At 42.3% G+C, this 20,445-nt stretch overlaps 1 protein-coding gene across 1 annotated transcript; it reads right to left on the bottom strand.

Moving 5' to 3' along the window:
• Positions 1–1,694: 1,694 nt before the first annotated feature.
• On the bottom strand, positions 1,695–20,271 carry LOC144121060 (tRNA (uracil-5-)-methyltransferase homolog A). The gene is made up of 13 exons (XM_077653991.1): positions 19,845–20,271; positions 19,668–19,759; positions 19,530–19,605; positions 19,292–19,398; positions 16,500–16,649; positions 14,503–14,722; positions 11,914–12,060; positions 11,352–11,504; positions 9,016–9,198; positions 7,507–7,582; positions 6,904–7,023; positions 6,676–6,772; positions 1,695–6,138 (listed from the first exon to the last, which is right to left on the bottom strand). Exons 1-13 carry the CDS (start codon positions 20,130–20,132, stop codon positions 6,009–6,011), a joined length of 1,839 nt encoding a protein of 612 aa, XP_077510117.1. The 5' UTR covers positions 20,133–20,271; the 3' UTR covers positions 1,695–6,008.
• Between the last annotated feature and the right edge of the window lie 174 nt (positions 20,272–20,445).

Here is a 20,445-nt window from a genome sequence, read left to right as displayed (position 1 = left end):
GACTTTTGCCTCCAACTGTACTGATAAATGATGAACGCACACAAAAAATAACGCTAGATTTTCTCTCTTTGAGCAAGCCTCTATACTCGGTCAAGACAGTGGCCATAAAGAGTGAAAGGGTAATGGTGAGCGAGCGCGTAAACCTTCGCAGAAATTCGGGGACCCAGGCTTTCAGCACCAGCATTTCAAACACACAACATATATGCGTGGGTTGTCTATGGTATGGCTCGCATATGTGCACAGATGCAATGCTTCTTGCACGCAAAACATAAGCTGAAGGCTGGCGGGCTCTAAGGCAAGTCCAGGCAACGTTCGAAGCCTGTCAGATTAAACGAATCGAGCTCCTATAAGGATTACATTAGGCTTAACGAATTCAGCACGGCTTGCGGCGTCATGGGCACGACATACAGCTTCTTCATTTTTGCAACCCATGTGCCTGCAGCGTAATTGGCGTAGCTTGGTTCTGTAAATGTACGAGACATGTACACTAGTGGCGATCACCGTTGCCATGAACACGCGATAGCCTAGATCATTTCGACGCTAACGCGGTATCATATCACTAAATTCAAGAGACCGCCAGTATCAAGAAAGTAACCCAGAGCAGCTGTTGCAGTAGTATAACAGATGACGTGGGAGTGTCTCAATGACGTAGTGCACACGAAATACACATGTGTTCACAGTTACGATGACCATCATTGTACTTTACATCTGCAAGCTAGCTTCATAAAAACAATGCATGCGCCCTAAGAAACGAGTTCTAAAGTACGCAGAAAAAAATGATGGCGGATCAAGCTGCGACACATTATTATTTTAAACATATAGACAAAACATGTACACAAACATGTCAACAAAATACCTCTGTCAAGGCTACCAGCTTGTGTAATGTGGACATCAAAACACTCAATGACCTGAATTTGTGCTTCTATACTTATAGCAGTGCAGACACTATGTTTCCAGGTTTTGTTTTCAGGTGATAACCATGCACTAGGCTTTAGAAAAGGCAGAAATAGAAAAGATATGCTCCAGTGCGGTTTATATTTCATTACGGTACCATTTTTAACCTGAGGTTCCCATTTTGGTTGCCGTGGGCTGTGGCGTAATAGGTCAGTGTACAGAACAGTAACAAGCCATGCGTGCTCACAGAACAGTGACTCATTCGTTGCCCCGTCATATGCTGCGTATCACAAAACCCCCATAAATTAAGTGCGCTTGCACCAGATGACCGTGCAGATGACCAAAACTACAAGAGAAAAACAGTTCTGTAATGAATTACCTAAAGCACACTCAGCCCATATCGCATGTTCTCTTGTTCCTAAGGCCCCAAACAAAAATGCTCCCTTAGCAGTGCAGTACGTATTTATGCAAGGAAGTTCGACTATATTTCTTCCACCTTGTAAAGCTATTTTTCTGCTGAGGCACCAAGGAAGACACTGTCCAATCAGCTTTCATGGTGCTTGCACAAAAATCTACAGGCAAACAAAATAGGAAACAGTTTATTTGTGAAATGCGACATATGCCTCCTTCCTTAGTTACCCTTTTAAAACCTGAAAACAGTGACTCCTGCAAGCAGCAGTGAAGTCAAGCACAACAGCAAGGCTAGGATATGGATGATATTTATAAATATACCTAACTGTCATTGCAATGAGTATTTCAGATAGTAAGATACATAAATAACAACAGAAAGGTTTCATAACAACGCAAACCAAAGGCCTTTTGGCATTTAATACTGCAGCACATTTGAAATTACGGGATTTAACAAGACAAGTATACTGGAGTTTGTATACAGTTTACAGTAAACATCGCACTGCTGTAGATAGGAGCTCTTGGGCTATGGTTTCTGTTTATAGTGAGTGATGTGTCTAATTGCTTGTGCAGAGCCGGTGAGCAGCTGATAAAAAGTAGTCTTGGTCTCGGGCGCGCTATTCAATGTAATGACAGTAAACATTCCGTTAGATGAAACTCTAGGATACTCACAGTTGTTTCGCTAAATCCTCAGTTTACAACGCCTGATTGGGCTTGTGATGACACAAATATATATGCTTTAGTGAGGCGCTGCTGCACTTATAAGAGCAAAAAACATGTTCGCTTCAACAACCGGGCTCCCTCGGCAGTACCATTCAAGTATAAAGAAACAAAGCTGCAAGCAGCTATGGCTAGGCACAGTGAACTCTGCCGTTGGAGTTTGTTTTTCTGCAAAACCAAGAAATGCCCACTCAAATCTGTCACATGGGAGGCACTATAAATTTGCCTAAGTTACCTAGTACCAGGATTGGCAGCTACGAATTTATATGCAGGTGCAAACCGGATGCAGTTTTCTGTTAAGAAGCCAGATTTCCAAAAGAAACCACAACTCCATTCGAAACATGATTCTGAAAAGACTAGTTTCAATAAAAAAGAACAAGGCTGATGTTCTTCCCTTTCAGGTTCACTTAACCAGGTATCAGTTCCCATATTGGCAAACAAAGCATTAAACTGTGAGCAAAATTTCATCCTCTCCTGAAGTTTTACCACAAAAGTCAGAGTGCTTTTAGAGGCAAAAAGGAAAGAAGGAACTTCAAGCAATGGTGGCACTCACTTCACTATGTGCATTATTTGTGCAATGCTTATTTTAAACTGGTGCACACAATGCTTGTCACTGCAATATAACCATCGAGAGTCGCTTCAGCCTGATGACAGTACAATACGGGTCTGTAGACAATGTACCATAGTAGTACTGGATATTTTAATGCATTTGCTGTTCAAATTGACAGCCAGATGACTAATTAAAATAGCTCTTTGTGAGAACAGCCCACACCCACAGGTGCATCAAGGTACACTTGGGAAGTGCACTCCATGTTGCTAAACCCCTCCAATGTTCTCAAACAAGGAACTGACATCTCCTGGTCAGAAGCTGAACATACAGATAGCACAGCTTACACAGGAAAAGAGAGTGAACTTAGAGGAGAGCAGGGAAGTGCAGTAACTGGCAAACACATTGATCATCACTCTGCAGGGTTCTACAGTTGGCAAACATATGGGAAAGGGGGGCTACCAATGATCAAGCGATTACAGTTTTGCAAATTGGTCCCCCGAATAGCGATTGCCCCTAAAATGTTCATAACACTGCTAGGGTTTGGCAAACAGGAATAATATTGTTCAGCTATCTACCATCGCGACATGAATTCTGTGAGTAATCAGCGCAGCTTCACATTCACACATCTTAATGTATGCTTTGTGATAGAACGTATAAGTTTCTGGTTGCCTTTACTTTAAGGGGCGAGGGCAATGAATTCCCAGTGGAGCTGACAAAACATAAAAGAACTGAGCATGTGTGACTACCAGATCTAAGCAACCTGCACACTTCCCAAAGTCTGTGCTGTGTAAGCACAGGCCACGAAGGCAAGCCTCATAACAACTGTGGAAGGGTGTCAACACAGATGACGGCCTGCACCACAGTTACAACTCGTGCTGATCTCTACCACGGAGTAAGATCTACACCAAGCCCATTCCCCACTCTGCGGCAGATTACGGCTTCAACCAATGCCAAAAGCATCAAGGTGTAATAGAGGGCACAGTTATTTTTCCCCCCAGTGTGGAAGCGAGAACCTACCAAGTAGCAATTATGAATCAATGACAATGCTACATATTTGTCTGCATAAGACAACCAAAGTGAAGACATTCGTCAAGATAATTCCACATGCACAGCTTTTAAAATGAAAGAAAGCATGCTCCCAACCCTACATTTCATTCATGTAGGCAACGTCAGCAATATGGTAGTTGTTCCAGGAAAAGCCACTTCATTAAACCCAATGGAAAAGCTGAAGGTAATGCGTGAAGGCTGCCACGGCCAGGGGAATGGTGCAGACCCTCCCCACCTCTCAATATTTTGATGGGAATCAGCAGGATGCTCAAAGTTCCACAAGTTGCACAGCCCAGTCTTAATACAATGGACTGTAATTTATTTGAGTCATTTAGTTTAAGCAACCAGTTCAGTGCCCCTAACAACAAGCACAATGGAAATGCTCCCTCTAGTTCAAATTCTTCACAATTCTAACATTGGTCCCCCTGGAGTTTGATTTATCGATAGGCAACTGCACCTTGGTCACAGCACCACGATCCAGAGGCTAAAATGAAAGTATCCTCTTTACCAATTTGTTACAAATGACTGTGCATGTTCCAACAGCTTGATCACATACAAATGAGTACCATGTATAATATTAGATTTGACTCAATTACCAGCAATGCTTGCTTTGCTATGAAATGCCAATTCTAAATTGTGCCGATGCGTGACCCGGAACAGCAGCTGCTAGTTATGTAAAAGATTACAGAATGGCATATGACTGTGTGACACCTCAAATACTGACCACCTCTCCAGACTACTCTTCTTGGCTGGAACCACTGGTGATTGTCCTAGGGTTGCATCACGGCATTCAGTTCTGTACTTTGCTTCATTGTCATCAGCACACTATTCTTGTCCACTGAGTGCATTATGCATATCGAGATACACGTGGCCACATTTGTTGGCTCAATAACAGTTGTGTTCACAACATTCCATCTAAGCAAAAAATAAACAAAAATAAAGCTTCGCAGAGGAACCTGTGCGAAACCTAAACACCCAAGCACACAAATACTTTCACGCTACATGTCAACACACATGGGCACTCTGACCATTTGCTGTGTGCCGGACAGATATGACACAAGGGTTTGTGCATGTGTTTGGTGCCAAATATGTTGTCGTAAAATTGTTAACGCTGTCACTTCAGTGTATATATATAGCCATTAAAGATAAATATTCAAATTGCTGAAACTTTTCCATGCTGCCTCTATCGATGTTCCTTGCAAGCACTGACCTGCTATAAGCAATAGTTCACCTCAGCGGTATTCAAGCATAAATATAAAGGAACAAGCACAGGCCCAGGTAAGTAAGCCATGCTTTACCATTATTTTGTGTACACACAGCTTTTTTAGAGAGCTAATGCCATTAAGAATATATTTATTTGGAGCACTTAGACTCTGCTTTTCGGTGAAATATTTCAGCACAACACAGAAAAAGTGTTGTAGATGGCAAAAAATTTAAATTTCAAAACTCGACTTTTTTCACAATTTTCCTGATCTGATCCCCACTTCCTCCTTAAGTGAGGCATTTTTCTGACAGTGCAAATGTGCATAAGATCCAAACGTTATCACTCTCTTCAAAAGTGTTGCACACATTTCGGAAAATTTATGCATTTCGCCTATTCCCTGTTACAATCAAACCCAGACAGCTAGTATAGATAGAATTGTGTACAGAAATCCAGAAATATTTTTTGAGCATGGGTACCATCAAAAGAATAACTTCTTGCCAGTAAGCTGGGTGTGCTTATGTGAATGTAAGAGAACTGCCTCCTATAATCGAGTACTCTGGAACTGAAAGAAGATTACACATGTGGGCGTGCAACTACCACAACGCATCGCTTCATTTTAGACAGCATGCTCATACCAAGAAGAAACTTCGTTTTTCTTTTTGCATGTTTTATAAACATGCAGCTGGGCATAAGACGAAATGTCATAATATAGATCTACTCTGCAAGCAAAACATCCAAGTATATATTTGACACACAAAGTCATCCACAGTGGCTGCTCCATCTAAGGGGAATACTAATGCGAGCGCATACTCTGCAAAATGAATCGCAGTGATTGCGAATTTTTTTTTTTAACACACGGAGCTCCATGCAACCTTCCAGGAATGGGCACCGGCGAGGAGCACACACTACTCGCGGCTTGGCCAAAACAACCTCAGAACCTGCATATAGGTCGGTGCCACGTTGGACCCGAAATTTAGGATTGTCATTTTTGTAAAAAAAAAAAAAAAGCCGTGGAGTTAAATGCTGCAGGACATAGTAATCGAATTTGCATGCCCGATGGTGAAAGACCTCCTTAGCAATGTTTTCGAGCTCTTACAGCGGCTATAAAAAAATAAGAAAAAAGAAAGAAAATGAGGAATACTCTTTTTGAGGAACACAGTGTTTTCATCCCAAAAAAAGTTTTAATCAGGCACTGAGACGCTCCATGAGTAGCACAAGCTCACAGTGTGGTGTGTGCGGGAACATATCCACCGGCACAGCCCTGGTCAGCACAAATGGATCCCCTTTGTAGTTGTTTGATGCAGCTCTTGCCAAGCTGAAACACCAGAGTGTTAGTCATGAATGACGATTTTGTCATGCCAGTACAGAGGTGAAGTTCGCCTTGCAGCAGCCAAGTGATGCCCTGCTTGGCTAAACTTGCTTCATACACAACACAAAAGCACAGAATAACTTTGGAAAGCGATCAATGCACTTACAATGGACAGTACTGCTAATGGCCAACCCCTTCAATTTTTTGTCCATGCACATGTGGCCCGGTTTCTACACTAGTACCAAAGTGCACTTCTAGACTGCATCAACTGCCCCGTAGAATGGATGTAACGAGTGCTCTCTGACGATACCAGCTGTGAAACTTCCCACAAGTCCCCTGCGTTAAAAATACCACAGCCAGATACAACAGCCAACAGACAGTCAGCCAGGGGGTTGGCTGACTGTCACAAAGCTTGTGGACAGTAAACAAAACTGTCCATCCACAACATGCTTACTTTTCATATTACTGCATCCAGTAATGGTACATGCATTCAGAACACAGCCAGCGGGGATAGACAGGTTTCCTCAATAAAATTAAACTTACTCTAAAAAGTTCTGAAGCGCTCCGTTCGGGTTGCACGAGACGTACACCAGCTTCTTGATGGACGCGGTGGCTCGAAGCGTTCGCAAAACTTTATTGTCTGCAGGCCAGAGATCAAAACATGCAAAGAGATACAAAATCTTGTCTCAAGGGCATAAATTTTCACCGAGCAGCTAAGAACTGAGCAGCTAAGGTAAAGGAAGAACAAAACAAGAAAAAAAAAACACTTACGCAGGCCCTGCCTTGGAGGGTCCACGATGGCTACAATTTCGTTGCAGTCCCTAACTGTGCGAATTACATCCTGGATGACATCTTCAGCTTTTCCTTGCACAAAACTGGCATTCTTAATGCCTGCAATTGAGACCCAAAACCATGGGTTAGGTTTTGCGTCTCTAAATGAAAAAATAGAAAAACCAGTGGGACTGCACAAACCTTTCTGCATTACACACATACAACATTTTAATTCTGATGACTTGAGCATGTTGGTCTAATAAGTGACTCAGTCAAACCAAAAATATGGATCTATCATGACAAATACACTATCACTGAAACTTCACCCATCAAGGCTTTCACATTGGTCCACAAGTAGCACTTTCAGTCACACTGGGAAGACAGAAATTTAGGAGAGCATCACTTAAGAGGCTCTCGTAGTGCAAAATGCACCTAAAAGTACATGACATGCAGTGAATATAGTGTATAAAGCCTAGACACGCGTTTATGAAAGCAGACAGATGACGCACGAAGCCACGTTTAATATGCCTTTAAATGAATGAAGATGGTGTAAGCTTGAGAGCTACAACCTTCCTTTCAACAAACAGCAAGTGCCAGACTCACCATTCAACTCAGCATTGCGCTTGGCATTTTGCACAGCTCTTTTGCACACCTCTATGCCATAGACTTTGTTTACTTTCTGCAAAGACAAAGTAGAAAGCACGAGACAGGTAAACAAGCTAAAAGAACTGCGTGACAACAAGGCTTCAAGGAATGTGTTTTCTGCACTTTGTTTCTGAACAGCTGTTTCTGTTCTTGATGTGCCATAGGAATGAATGAATGAACTAACAGAAAGGGGAAGGAAGAGTGAGCAAAAAGGCACTGAGTTGCTTGAATAACAGTCAAGCCTAAGGTCTGGAAAATGTAGAAAAAAAAAAGTCAGGCATGTTTCCTCAGTAAATTTTCTTATGTCTTCTCTCTACATTGAGTTCACTCATGCCCTAAACACGTGTCAGAACAGCAGGTCGACAATGCAAGCACAACTTATCACTCATGCCATTGCATCTTTCACATTCATAAACTTTTAACAAAGAGGCCACTTAAGCCTACAAGCCTATCTTTCATGGAAGTCAAACAATTTTACCATCTGATACCACTAAATTCGACAAACTGAAGAAGACGTGCAAAGAATGTGCAATGCCTTGCTGAGAAGAATGAATGCATGCTTCTGCCTTTTCTGTACTCAGATTCATTTAGGCTAATTATAAATCCTGGTTCCTTATCTCCGGTATATCAAAAACTAAGAACAAACATGTTTCTTAAAAGGGACTTTAGGAGCCAACATCATCAAGGCAGCACACACCAGAACCATACTATAGGAAGGCTGATGACACTGCCAAGACCTATCAATGGTATTTTCAACTAGTATGCAGGCCATACAAGTGTTCACATCGTAATCACACCACAAACTGCTCTTTTTGCAACTGCTAGGAAAAATAAGCAGTGCACATTTCTCAAATTTCTGGCAGCACTGACAGAAAACTAGCGCCGCACCATTCGAACGCTATGCCGGTATGGTGTATAGTAAAAGCAATGGCTTGGCAAAACTAAATATGTTGCAGGCAATGTGAATGTCTCGTAGCAGCTTGGCATTTTGTACATTAGGCAATCGCTGAGAAGCTGCTAAGAAGCACATATGTAATTGTCTATGTTACATTTTGCTCACCAAATTAAATTGAATGTCAGATTACAACAAGAAAGCAATATATGTCATGTGCAAGAATAAGTTTCCCACCCCACCAACCAATATTGCTGCAGCCTGTCAGTTCTGTGCTTTCTATTATGGCAATTTAAATTTCTACCATTGAAAATAATGAATATAGACAGGGCTTATTACGACTAGACAAGAAAATTTCAGCCAACAACTACTTTATACTAGATTTCGTTTTCTTCTCTCTAATATACCCTTTATTGCTTATGATGCCTGTTGGCAATGACCAGAGAGGATTTTTTTCTTCTTCTGGTTAAGGCTCTTCATTTAATTCATGAAAACAATAACTGAAAATGCCCAGAAAAAAATAATAACGTTGTACCTTCCAGTTATTTCACAATTCTCTGACGTGTCACACTCACCGAGGCAAGAGAGAGTCCAATGGTTCCTGTGCCACAACACACGTCGAGAAGTGTTGTGTCAGAAGTGAGCCCAGCAACTTCTTCTGCAGTTCTGTACAGGACTTCCGCTGCCGGTGTGTTCACTTGGAAGAATGCGTCTGGGCTCACTTGAAAAATCAGGCCGAGGAGACTTTCTTCTATGTCCTTCAGCCACAAAACAAATCGCAAGGTTTGATGCATCACAGAAAATAGCCTTGTCAAAATTTCCTGGTATCTGCATTAACCTACTAAACCCATTAACCCACTATATGGGCATTAATCCCACTAAAGATACGATGTTATGCAAAGATTAGGTGCCCCCTCCAATTGAAGAATAAACACCAGCATTCGCACGTCTACTGGTTTTAACTACGTTAAACCCTACCAATTTTTGTTGCTTTTTTGCACCACGACGGTTTGTGCCCCATAAAATTTTGCTGCTACTTCAAGGTGCTTGTGCAATCCATTTTGCACACAAATAACACAACTTATCGCACAATATCATCATCTTACCTGAACTGCAGTTGACTAATAATTATGTCTGAATGTTTACTCAACACCACCGTACCTACAGTGGCGACACTCCAACTTATAGTGCGCAGCAACATAACATTACTCCGGCCAAGGAGGCCTTCTGCAGCTCACTACTGCCTGGCCGCCATTTAGCACTATATTCGAAATGCTCAGACCACACCAGCAGCAGCAAACAGCATAGTTTCTATTTCATGCATACCGCATGCTGCACTGAGCTTGATACAAAATTCACTGTGCCATGTGCGGATTGGTCAGCTGGACCACGCCGCGTGCCTCTACTAGTAGTTCCGTTTCATCTCACAGCTGTTCTGTGCATGTGCCTTAGAGCTGCGCTGTACCACTAACCTGACGTATATCCGACATGGGTCACCGTCGTCGCGCATGCCAGTGAACAGTGAACAGGTTTGGCAATAACCAATTTACAAGAGAGAGACGCATGACCATGTTCTGCGGACATCGAGACCTGTGTGATCGAATTTCGGGTGGCCAGCAGTGATACGGCGGCAACGAAGAGTCCAAATGAGTTCCCATTGAAGGAGAAGTCTGCACCATTTTTGAGTGCAATGCAGCATCTCCTTCCTTACCGTGCCATAGGCCATGGGTCATGTACAAGCCATGTTTTAAACAAGCCATCAAACATTCAATTCAACACTTGCAGACAAGCTGTGCCATTTAGTTAGCTTCTGTAACACCACGTCTTTGGTTTTTTGCTTTATTTTCTAACGCAAGGAGGCGACGTGAAAAATGAAACTTTCCACTTGTCGCTGATCATGGGGTCCGTTTTGCAGCATGCTCCTCAAAGTCAGAGGTGAAAGGCTACACAGAGCACTTTGAGAGAGTAGTTTTATTTAGTGCCTTAGGGTCTTTGTAGCATACTGCCAAAATATTTTACCGAATGTGCCAGCAGATTTTTTAATATGATGATGTCAGGGAAGGCCAAGCCACCTTTTAAGGCCTTTTCTGTGTTCTTTTTATTTTTTATTGCTATCAACCAGAAAAAAAAATTTAAAAAGTACTAACTGCAAGCTCTACTATAAAAAACACAAGAACTGAACTCAGAACAAATGTAATGTGCAGCAGATCCCATATCCACCTCCACTTCATGCCCCCATGTGACTGCTTTCTCTGGTGCACAGCAGTCGTATTGCCTAACTTGAAAGGCCACAGAAAGTGCAGTGTATTATGTATGCAGCTGAAAATCACAAATGGTAGCTAAGAACATGTGCAACTTTGTGTTTATTTAATTACGTTGAAATCAATTTCTGGCTCAGTGCAGCGGATTATTTTTGTTTTGCTGGTATTCCTTTTTTGTTACCAGCATATTTAACCAATAAATTTCCAAAAAGTTTTGCACACACCACTCCGGCGTTTTGCTTCATTCAGCAGCGTAATTAATAAGGTACAGTTTGATGTATTACAATTCGCAGCGCATTCAGTACTTCTCGAAGAAGTAATTTTTATTCCAGAACACTCAAAATAGGTCACTTTTTCGCAATACGGAAAGAGTTAAACTCCTGCAAACAGTAGAACAACTTTCGCACCTGCCTTTATTTTTCTGCTTCAATTTTGGGCAATTCGAAAACCCACTTAATTAGAATATTTTACGCAGTCCGACGGCCTTTGAATTAATGAGCTTTCACTGTATGTAGATGCGCCAGACAGTGAAGTGTAAACACATGAAAGACTTTTCTTACACTGAGCTGATTGCCTTCCCAACAATGATATGAAACTTGTAAATTTTGTGTCAGTACTCCATTAACATCACAATGAAAAAACTGCCTCACCTCTGTTCCAAAAACATGTTCATACTCTGGCTGTTCTTCATCAGAGCGTTTTTTGTCAAACCTCTGAAAATGAAACGAAGTGATGCCGCTCGATTTTCCAGGCCCATCGGTGAAAAAATTACGTAGTTTTTCTTTCTCCTCCGAGATTTCTTCCTGAAATTCCAGAGCGGAGAAGAATAAAAGACGGATGGCAATACAGGTTAGTACTGTCAGCAACAATAAAAACCAAAACTCTTCAAAAGCAACAATACGTTGCAATAAAGATAACAAAACATTTAAAAGAACTCACCTGCTGGGCATTTCATATCAAAAGCATGATAAAATAAAATATTAGGGTCCCCAATATGGTTATCAACCCGTTATTCCGATTCGAAAAGATCTTAACTCAAGAGGACTACCTCACGCTACAGTGCTTGAATTGCAACGTCAAGCGTTATAGTTTAGTCCGCATCATGACACACATTATCCTGACATACAGACATGCATATGTACATGTAATTTAACTGGCCCACATGAAATTAATTAGTATATGCGATAAAGCAAAGACAGGGAAGGAACAAACCTCAGTGAGAGCTTGAGGATGAATGACTGCGATAGCCATGATGTGTCCTTGCTTGGTAGTACGCACAGTCAGTTGCCGCCAGTACCCTTCATGCGTCTCGGGGTTGAATGGTTCCTTGCCAGACTGCTGCACATAGTCCTGGAAGCACTGCAGAGTGATTGGAAACCCTTAGCATGGCCTCTACACCCACAGCAAGTCATTGTGCTCCCTTATGCAAGATGATACTGCAGCAAAACCTCGTTACAGCGAATAAGTAAAAAGTCGTAAAATAGTTCGCTATAGCCGAAACTAATAAAATTTCGTCATAAATGCGCATAACAGCAGCGCAGTTTAGTTATTGAAGGGGCCGCGATTCTGGCGATGCTTTCTAGTGAAACGGAGAGACGTTTTCCTAGGCTACGGCGGTATTTCGAAGGCCGCAAAAAACTGAGCGCCAGTTAGGTTGGCTTCCCGCGCAGCACCACAAACGCAGGCTAAGCGCCGCCTATGGTGGCTTCCCCGCATCACAACAGTGTCGCGAGGAAAAGAGTACGTCAGAGCGAAAGCTATCACCGCCTACACCACCTCCGCGGCAGCCGACGTGAGCGCAGGAGTGTTAATTCAAGCTCACAATCGCCTGTGCTCCTGCTTCCAGGGCGCAGTCGACGGATGCCAGAGGCATGAACCCGTGCTGACTGCTGGACTGCAACCCTACATGCCGCTGCTGGCAAGTGCAAGATAAAAGTGCAAACGTTGGCACGAACGCTTGTTGCATCACCACCAGTCACTTGTGCAGTGCGGCGAAGCCTGCCGCCTGCCATCCGAACGGGCACAGTTTGGCGCTGGGGAGCTCGATAGATCCGTTTCATGGTCAACCGCATTCGATATATAAAGCAGAAATTGCATGCGTTTGTCAAAAATATTTATGAAGAGTTCGATATAGCCAATAATTCGTAATATCTGTGTTCGTTATATCGAGATTTGACTGTAGAAGCATCCTACTTCAGGTCCTGCTTGTGCAGTGCATTAACAAAAATAAATAAATAAACTTCTGGTGAAGCGAGTCCCTAGCTAGAAAACAAGTACTCTTACAATGTCCACCAGAGCAATGTCCTACAGCTGCATAAAAAGATGTACAACTTTCTTAAAATCTTGACTGCCTGAAAAAAATTCAGTATGCTGTGGAAAAAAAAAACACGACTCAGTTCCAGACCAGAACAAATTTTTTCATCCAGTCTCAAAAATTCCAGATGGTCTTATAAATTACAGGAGAAAAAAGTCATGCCCTCCTTGTCAAATTGGTTTTACCTATTTTGCAACCCAACAACGCACAGCTTTTTTTTGAGCCCATGTGGCTTCATTGAGGTAAGTGCTCATTCTATCACTCCTGGCTATGCCCCAGCAAAAATTTCCATAGACAGTCCATAGAAAGTACAGTCTATGGACTGTTTAAATATGCCTCATACCACAGCTACAAAACCTACAGAACCTCCACATGGCTTCAAGCAAGAGTGGGCCCTCAGTCCAGGGCTCCACTGAGTTGTGCCGCTTCAGTTGCGTGCTTTACCAAGGCCCTCTGGACCTCAAGCTCGCTGCTGAAGAGACAGCTCTCCCATTGCTCCGCACTCGGTGTTTGTTGATTGTGGAATGCTATGTTTCTCTTGCATTCCCAGGTGATGTGATAGAGTGTGGGCGTACTGCCGCACCAGGGGCAGTCTGGTCTGAATTGCGTTGGTGATATCTTGTTGTATGTGTGTAGGTTAGGGAAGGTGTTCGTCTGTAGCAAGACGACCAGGAAGTCTTCATCCCCGCGAACCTCTTGGAAAGAAATAAAAGTTTTCTCTCTCTCTCTCTCTCCACATGGCTTGAAAACTCCTCTGTCTTTTCCCTTTCCTCCAATGGCATGCCAAGTAGCCTAAAAGCTTTGCGCCTCAGGGGCACTGCGAATCATTATTGGACATTTATTAAATCGCATGAGCACTGGTCTACACACTGGACACGAACACACCTATATGGGATTAAAAAGAGAGTAAGCTGTCCTCTAGTGCTCTCCCTTTAATAAAAGGAAGTACTCTAGAGGACAGTTTACTCCCTTTTTACGCCTTTCTGTTTAGTGAATAAACATGGTGAAACTCGGGCACAAAATTAGATTCTGCCTGGTATTTTATCAGGAAGAAAAAAGATATCTGTGTTAGCACTCCTTCCATCACGTTGGACGAAGAAGAGATAGGATTTTTAGATTCCACATGATGTGTCACCTGTTGATCTGTGCCGCAAGTGTACTTCGGTTGGTTTTTATTGCACGTTGGAGTTAATAGTGCCCACTACGCTATCTATGCACTGCATGCCTTTTGCACCTACGCCGTCTGTGTGTATATATTGCGTGCCTTCGCAATAAAATTCAGTTGCCAGACAGCACTTGTTTTGTCCCCCTTCCAGTGTCTTTCGTCCTTCTGCGCTGAATTTTCCGCCAGAATGAACTACATCCAACTTGCCCAACTCACCATTCTCCTGAAATAAAGAGACATCTGACACGGGTACTATTGTTGCCGGCCAAATCATTCACCAATTTGAAGGGTGGCTAAAAAACAAAACAAAGTGAAAGCATACCTTGGCCACCTTTTTTGCCGATTCTGGAATATTTGAGAGCTCGTCTGCTGAAGCAACGCTCATGGATCCCTGCCTATAACTGCTAATGCGAAAGCCCACGGTCGCCTCTCCTGTCTCCAGGTGCCTGCCCACGGTGAACTCATTCTTGTTGCGGTAGCCATCTACAACTGGGGATGCCTTGATGGTCTCAAGGGGGCAGACGCCAAGCTTGTGAGCTTCCCTGCAAACAAATGAGTTCACGTGGCTTTAATACAGTATGTCAGACTTAACTTCCGAAAGCTACACACGAAGCTATCTCCGACAATGCAGCGGAGGGCTCCAGATTAAAAAAAATTGTAAATTGTGGAGTTTTGAAGGCCTCAAGCAATACACGGGCTATGATGAACAAAGTGGTGGAGGGCTCAGGATTAATTTAGACCACCTGGTATTCCTTAGCATACACTGACATCACATAGCAAATGGGTGCCTTTTGTGTTTTGCCTCCATTGAAATATGGCCGGGACTGGCTCAAGATTAATTTCAGCTACCCGGGGTTCTTTAATGTGTGCCAACATTGCATAGAACAAGGGTGTTCTTGAATTTCCCCGCCATCTAAATTTAGCAACCTAGGTCGCGACTTAAACTCTACGACTTTGGGCTGAGTAGCTTAACACCATAGCCACTGAACCACCATGGCAGGTCACCAGGTGACTTTATGAAAACCAAGTCTCTGTAACGAAGCAATCAAGCAGAAATGTCAGAATTCTTGCCTTTACTTTTAAAGAAGTATGTGAGTAATCATTTTAGACAGGAGACAATAAAGCACCTAAAACTAAAAAACAGCATGTCGCCGGTGAGAGCTGAACTCCCGACCTAGTAATATATCACAACTTTGTTATTTCTCAATGTTATCAAACATCAAAAAAAGTTAAGTTTCAACAGCATTATGGACATTTTCAGGCTCCATTCATTGAAAACCAGATTTCTTGCAAAACCACTGAAATGTTGTCCTCACACTAGAAAATCTAGGGGCATGAAACATAATTTTTATTCAGTTAACAGGCACACTACTGCATTATTCTTTGCAGCAGTGAACATTTCTCACAAAACAGTTGTACACTTAAGTGGTGAGACACAAGCTTCCCACAGTGTCAGCACCAACAAAAAATTGGGGGAAGTATATCTCCTACAGTCTATGAAAGGGTTAAGAAGCATTAACAAGAGCTCAGTGCAAATTCATTTAGCAATTCCACTTTATTTTGCAAAAAAATCTTCCTCCCCACCCCTTCAATGAAGGATGATAAAACTAGAGCAAAAAAGGTCATTGTGGAATCAATTACAACTCAAGCATTCTTTATCTTGCGATGCTCAGCGTGATAAAGTTACGCAGTGATTAAAATAAAGCCAGAACGCATCCTTTTCCCTAAAACATTAACAAAACAAAATAGCAATGACTTGCTGAAACGAGGCAGAATGGCCACTCACATAGCACTAAAAACTTTTGACATCAGCTATCAACAGATGAGTAATGTCAAGCACAGTGTTCACTGCCGTAATAATAATAATAATAATAATAATAATAATAATAATAACCAAAGACAACTCACGTATTATAAAACCGGAAGCACTTTTGTCGGAAAGAAAACTCACAGCAGAAATGAATTTTCTACCTCGACTACCGATCCCGAGTTCCCGGGTTCGAACCTGACCGCGGCGGCTGCGTTTTTATGGAGGAAAAACGCCCGTGTGCTGTGCCATGTCAGTGCACGTTAAAGATCCTCCGAAATTATTCCGGAGCCCTCCACTACGGCACCTATTCTTCCTTTCTTCTTTCACTCCCTCCTTTATCCCTTCCCTTATGGCGCGGTTCAGGTGTCCAAAGATATATGAGACAGATACTGCGCCATTTCCTTTCCCCAAAAAACCAATCATTATTATTATTAGCTCTGCACATGTAGCCATTGACGGCTTCAATTTGACTGCTCTTAGGTGTGATTTCAAGACCCACTGTTTCTAACCGTTGCTTGCTGATCCATCGTTTGAGTCCTGGGTTGACTTGCTCAAGTTTTCGGGCATACTTGACCATGATCTTCCGCATCTGCTCCTCTTTCTGCTGCAGCTGCTGCTCGTATGGAAGGTCTGACCAGGAAGCCACCGACTCCTTGATCCTGTCAAGTGCATTACAGGTGCTGTCAACAGCGGTTGATGGCAGTGCACGCAGAAGGTATGAGGAAAATTGCTTATCGGCAAACAAACTGCAACTTTCTGACAGTGCACTATACGTTACAGGACACTTTTGGCAAGCTCAATCAAGTTCATGAAGAATGATCCGCCCTTTTAACAAAGACAGTGTTCTATGTTCTTCACTGATGCTTTCTCTTTACCTTCTTCTTTTATCCAGAAACTACAATCACCATACTTCGTGCAAGTTTTATTTACTCCGCATTAAAGATGTGCTACTGCTGCCTACCATTAAAGTGCTAGTTAAAGAGAATATGGAAACGATTAAGATATGTTTTAAAGACATTTTTCTTTCCCACTTTCCCTGTGAAATGTTGCACATATTATGGGAGGAATTTAAGTACACTAGCTCTTGGAAGGAAATGATACTGAACAACAGAACACCTGATAAGTGCAACTGTCTGTCATCGAATCAGACTGTAGAAATTTTGAATAATTACTGAATAAAAATCTGGAAATAATGAGAACGCACCACATTTTTATTCAGAAGATATGATTACCCAAATATATAGTCATCATTGTCGTCATTTTTGAGTGGACGGCTATATTTTTGACGTGTTGTGAGCAGCCAACGGACCGTACTCAGCGTGTCCTGCCTACGAAATGACGGACACAACGTCAAGCCTACCCTCAGCAACACCATAGGCAAGCTGGCTTGCCAGTACACAGTTCAGGTATCCCCAACCGTTCGTTCCAATGGCGGGCGTGAGATGGCACTACCGGTACCATTTTTGCAAACTGTTGCTCTTTTAGTACGCCATCGCTGCAGACAATGGCGATTTCTGATTAATTCTGACCGAATCAGGCAAGTAGACACACAAAAGTATACAACCATGAGACGCAGGCAGAGAATCTTAAGTGTGGACATGAAGAAGCTGAATGAAATGGGCTGTACAACGAAGCAAAAGCACGTCAAATGCATTCACTTTCGTGCAGTCCGAGCTGGTGTTAGCTTGCAAGAGGTAATGTTGACGTCACATCCCATATTGTGGAAGCTTCCATAGGCGGTCGCTATGAGTGGCGGTTCTTTTTCTTCTTTATTTATTGATACTGTCAGCCCTGTTGAGGGCCCTTACAGGAGTGGAAACCGTAAAAAAAAAGGAAAACAAGCAATTCCAACAAATCGAATAAGGCTAACGTGCAATGCATACAAACAACTGATCACACTGGATAACCGAAGTATGCAGTTAGTTATATACGTATAAATCAACACTGATAACACAGGACAGCAGCAATATTTGCAATCCATACATTACACTATGGCACACACAGGCACAATGTGAAACTCAAGTGCCCTTAAAGATATTTGAAGGATAATGCTTTACACAGACAAACAGTAAGCGCAAATTGGTTTGAGAAATATTCATTAAAATAATTACTTTCTGCTCATTTCTATAGCAAAACAGTGTTGTTTCGTCACTCTCAGTGCCACAGCTATCATTTGGGCCACAAATTTCGGCGGCAAAATTTTTGTTCACTATCTCTTTAAAAAGCCAGAATCTCTGTGCATTGTCAAGCATTCCAGTGTAGGACTTGTGGAGATTCACATTATGTTAATAAAGTTTCACAATCATTTATCCATCTGTCCCTAACACCTTTATAAGCTTATATTAGGGAGGGGAGGGTATGTATTACAGATCATATACAAAACAATAATGGTCAAAGAAGCTAAATGCGGTACGTGTACCACACTTCTAACAAAACTTCAATTTGTATACAAATCGTCAGGGTTTTGAATGGATACAGCTTCATGGTGAAGCTCATTCTAGTGATGAATAGTAAGGGTGCTAAATTATAAGGTAAGTTAGTACGAGCAATATGGCTATGGTCTGTACTACTTTAAAGCTGATATGAACTTCAAGCTGACATGAACAACGCAACAGTGTGAGTATGCTTAGCTTTGAGGCTGCAAAAAAAAAAAAAAACATGTTTTGCAAAAGATCAGTCTTGGAATCATGGTACACAAATGCAACAGAACAAGTGTATGACAATTTGAGTTTTTGCCTTCATTAAGTAAATGACAGGCTAGATAACAGTGCTGCATGCAAAAAAGAAAAATTATAGCAAGAATACAAGTCGAATGAAGTAGATATATAGTCTAAGATGTCCCCAATGTTTTGAGTTAATGCAGAGCATATCTACAATCCTGCATGGCAAACCTTAGTGCGAGCAACACAGAGACAAGCAGTCGCAGTCCGAGAGGCACACCATTCAGGGTTATGAGGTGAAGGAAGGCCTTTTATCGAGAACTAAAGTTTAACACATAGCCGTTATTCCATTTTACCACTTACGAATGCATCTGCTACAGCCAAAGAACAAAACAAGAAGACGTAATTATTTTTATATAAGAGTGCACAAGAATGCCTTGATGAATGAAGGACTCCGAGACATTGCACTTTCTGGAACAGACGTCCAAATTTAACTTTACATGGATATCTGAGAGCAAGGGGACAAATTAAGTAGCAAATCTCCACAAGCCTCCGCTTTCAGTTCTCAAAAGCACACGTCCATAAAATGTTTACGTGGTTGCATCATTTTGCACCCACTCGTAGAAAGTGGAGTGACAAACCTTTCCGCAATACTGGTTTCATCACACAGTTTTTTCTGTGGTGTGACATCTTCAGCTTCGCCAAGTTTTCGCTTTTGTATCAGTGGATCTGCCATGGGATTTGCTTTCTGCAAGGTTTTGAAAAAATTTTAGGATGAGTAACTATTTGCCTCCCCCCCCCCTCTTTCTTTTTACATGGCAGAACAATAGCAATGCGACCCCGAGGGGTGGCGTTACTGCGAAATAAATTTTGGGATACCTTGACTGTCAGTGTGCACCCTTTGAACTTGTAGCCTTGAATCTTTTGCAGAGCGTTCTCACGGTCTTCCTCGGACCTGGAGGCGACCAGAAAAGTACGTAAGAACTCTGCCACCTAGGAAAATCCGGCTACCATTACCTGAACGACACGAAAGCGAACTTCGCGTTGTTGACGATTTTAATTTTGTGAGGACTCAATTGCAGTGTTTTTGACAGGAGTTTCTTCAGTTGCTGAAGAAAATAAAAAAAACGACGAGTTGCAATACACCAAAAAACAGCGCACCACACTAAAAAATGTAGAAGCGATGAACCTTACTCCATGCCCGAAAATCTTGGGGAGATTGCCAATTTCAATCTTGTGAACTTCTGAGGTGAACTCATCTCTTTTGGTGTAGAAATAGGGGTCGTGCACCTCGTCTGCTTCCTCGGAAGCTGTATGTTCAGCACTCGCGTTGTCATTGCTGGTAACATCGTCGTTAGTTTCTAAGGTGGTTTCACTAGTACATGTACTCTCCGAAGTCGGACAGTCGGTGCAAGTCCTACTTTCGTCAGTTGAGTCTTGCGCCAATTCAGCTGGGCCATCATGATTGTCTGAAGTTGACATGACTGGGCTTGTATTAAGAGCCGTTCAATTTTTGCACAGAAATCGAGTTTTCAAACTTCGTTCAAGCAGAAGACGCCCCTACTGACTGCGTTCTTCAAGCTTCCCTAGCAAATGAAACCGATGAAAACAGCAAAGCACGTGGACCGCGCACGCATAGTTGCCGCAAGAACCAAAACGCCGGCCAACCTCGGCGCTTCGTCGTACATGCAATATTTTAAATTTTGTTGTACCCTGCATTAAGCATTTAAATGTGATACACAAGTTATTTTAATATAAAATTTATTATTTTTATTTTGCTGGCAATGCGTATGCA

This window comes from Amblyomma americanum, chromosome 2 (assembly GCF_052857255.1).
Source record: "Amblyomma americanum isolate KBUSLIRL-KWMA chromosome 2, ASM5285725v1, whole genome shotgun sequence".
Taxonomy (NCBI): Eukaryota; Metazoa; Arthropoda; class Arachnida; order Ixodida; family Ixodidae; genus Amblyomma; species Amblyomma americanum.
The sequence above is the reverse complement of the archived record's forward strand: the minus strand, read 5'-3'. Positions and strand labels throughout refer to the sequence as shown.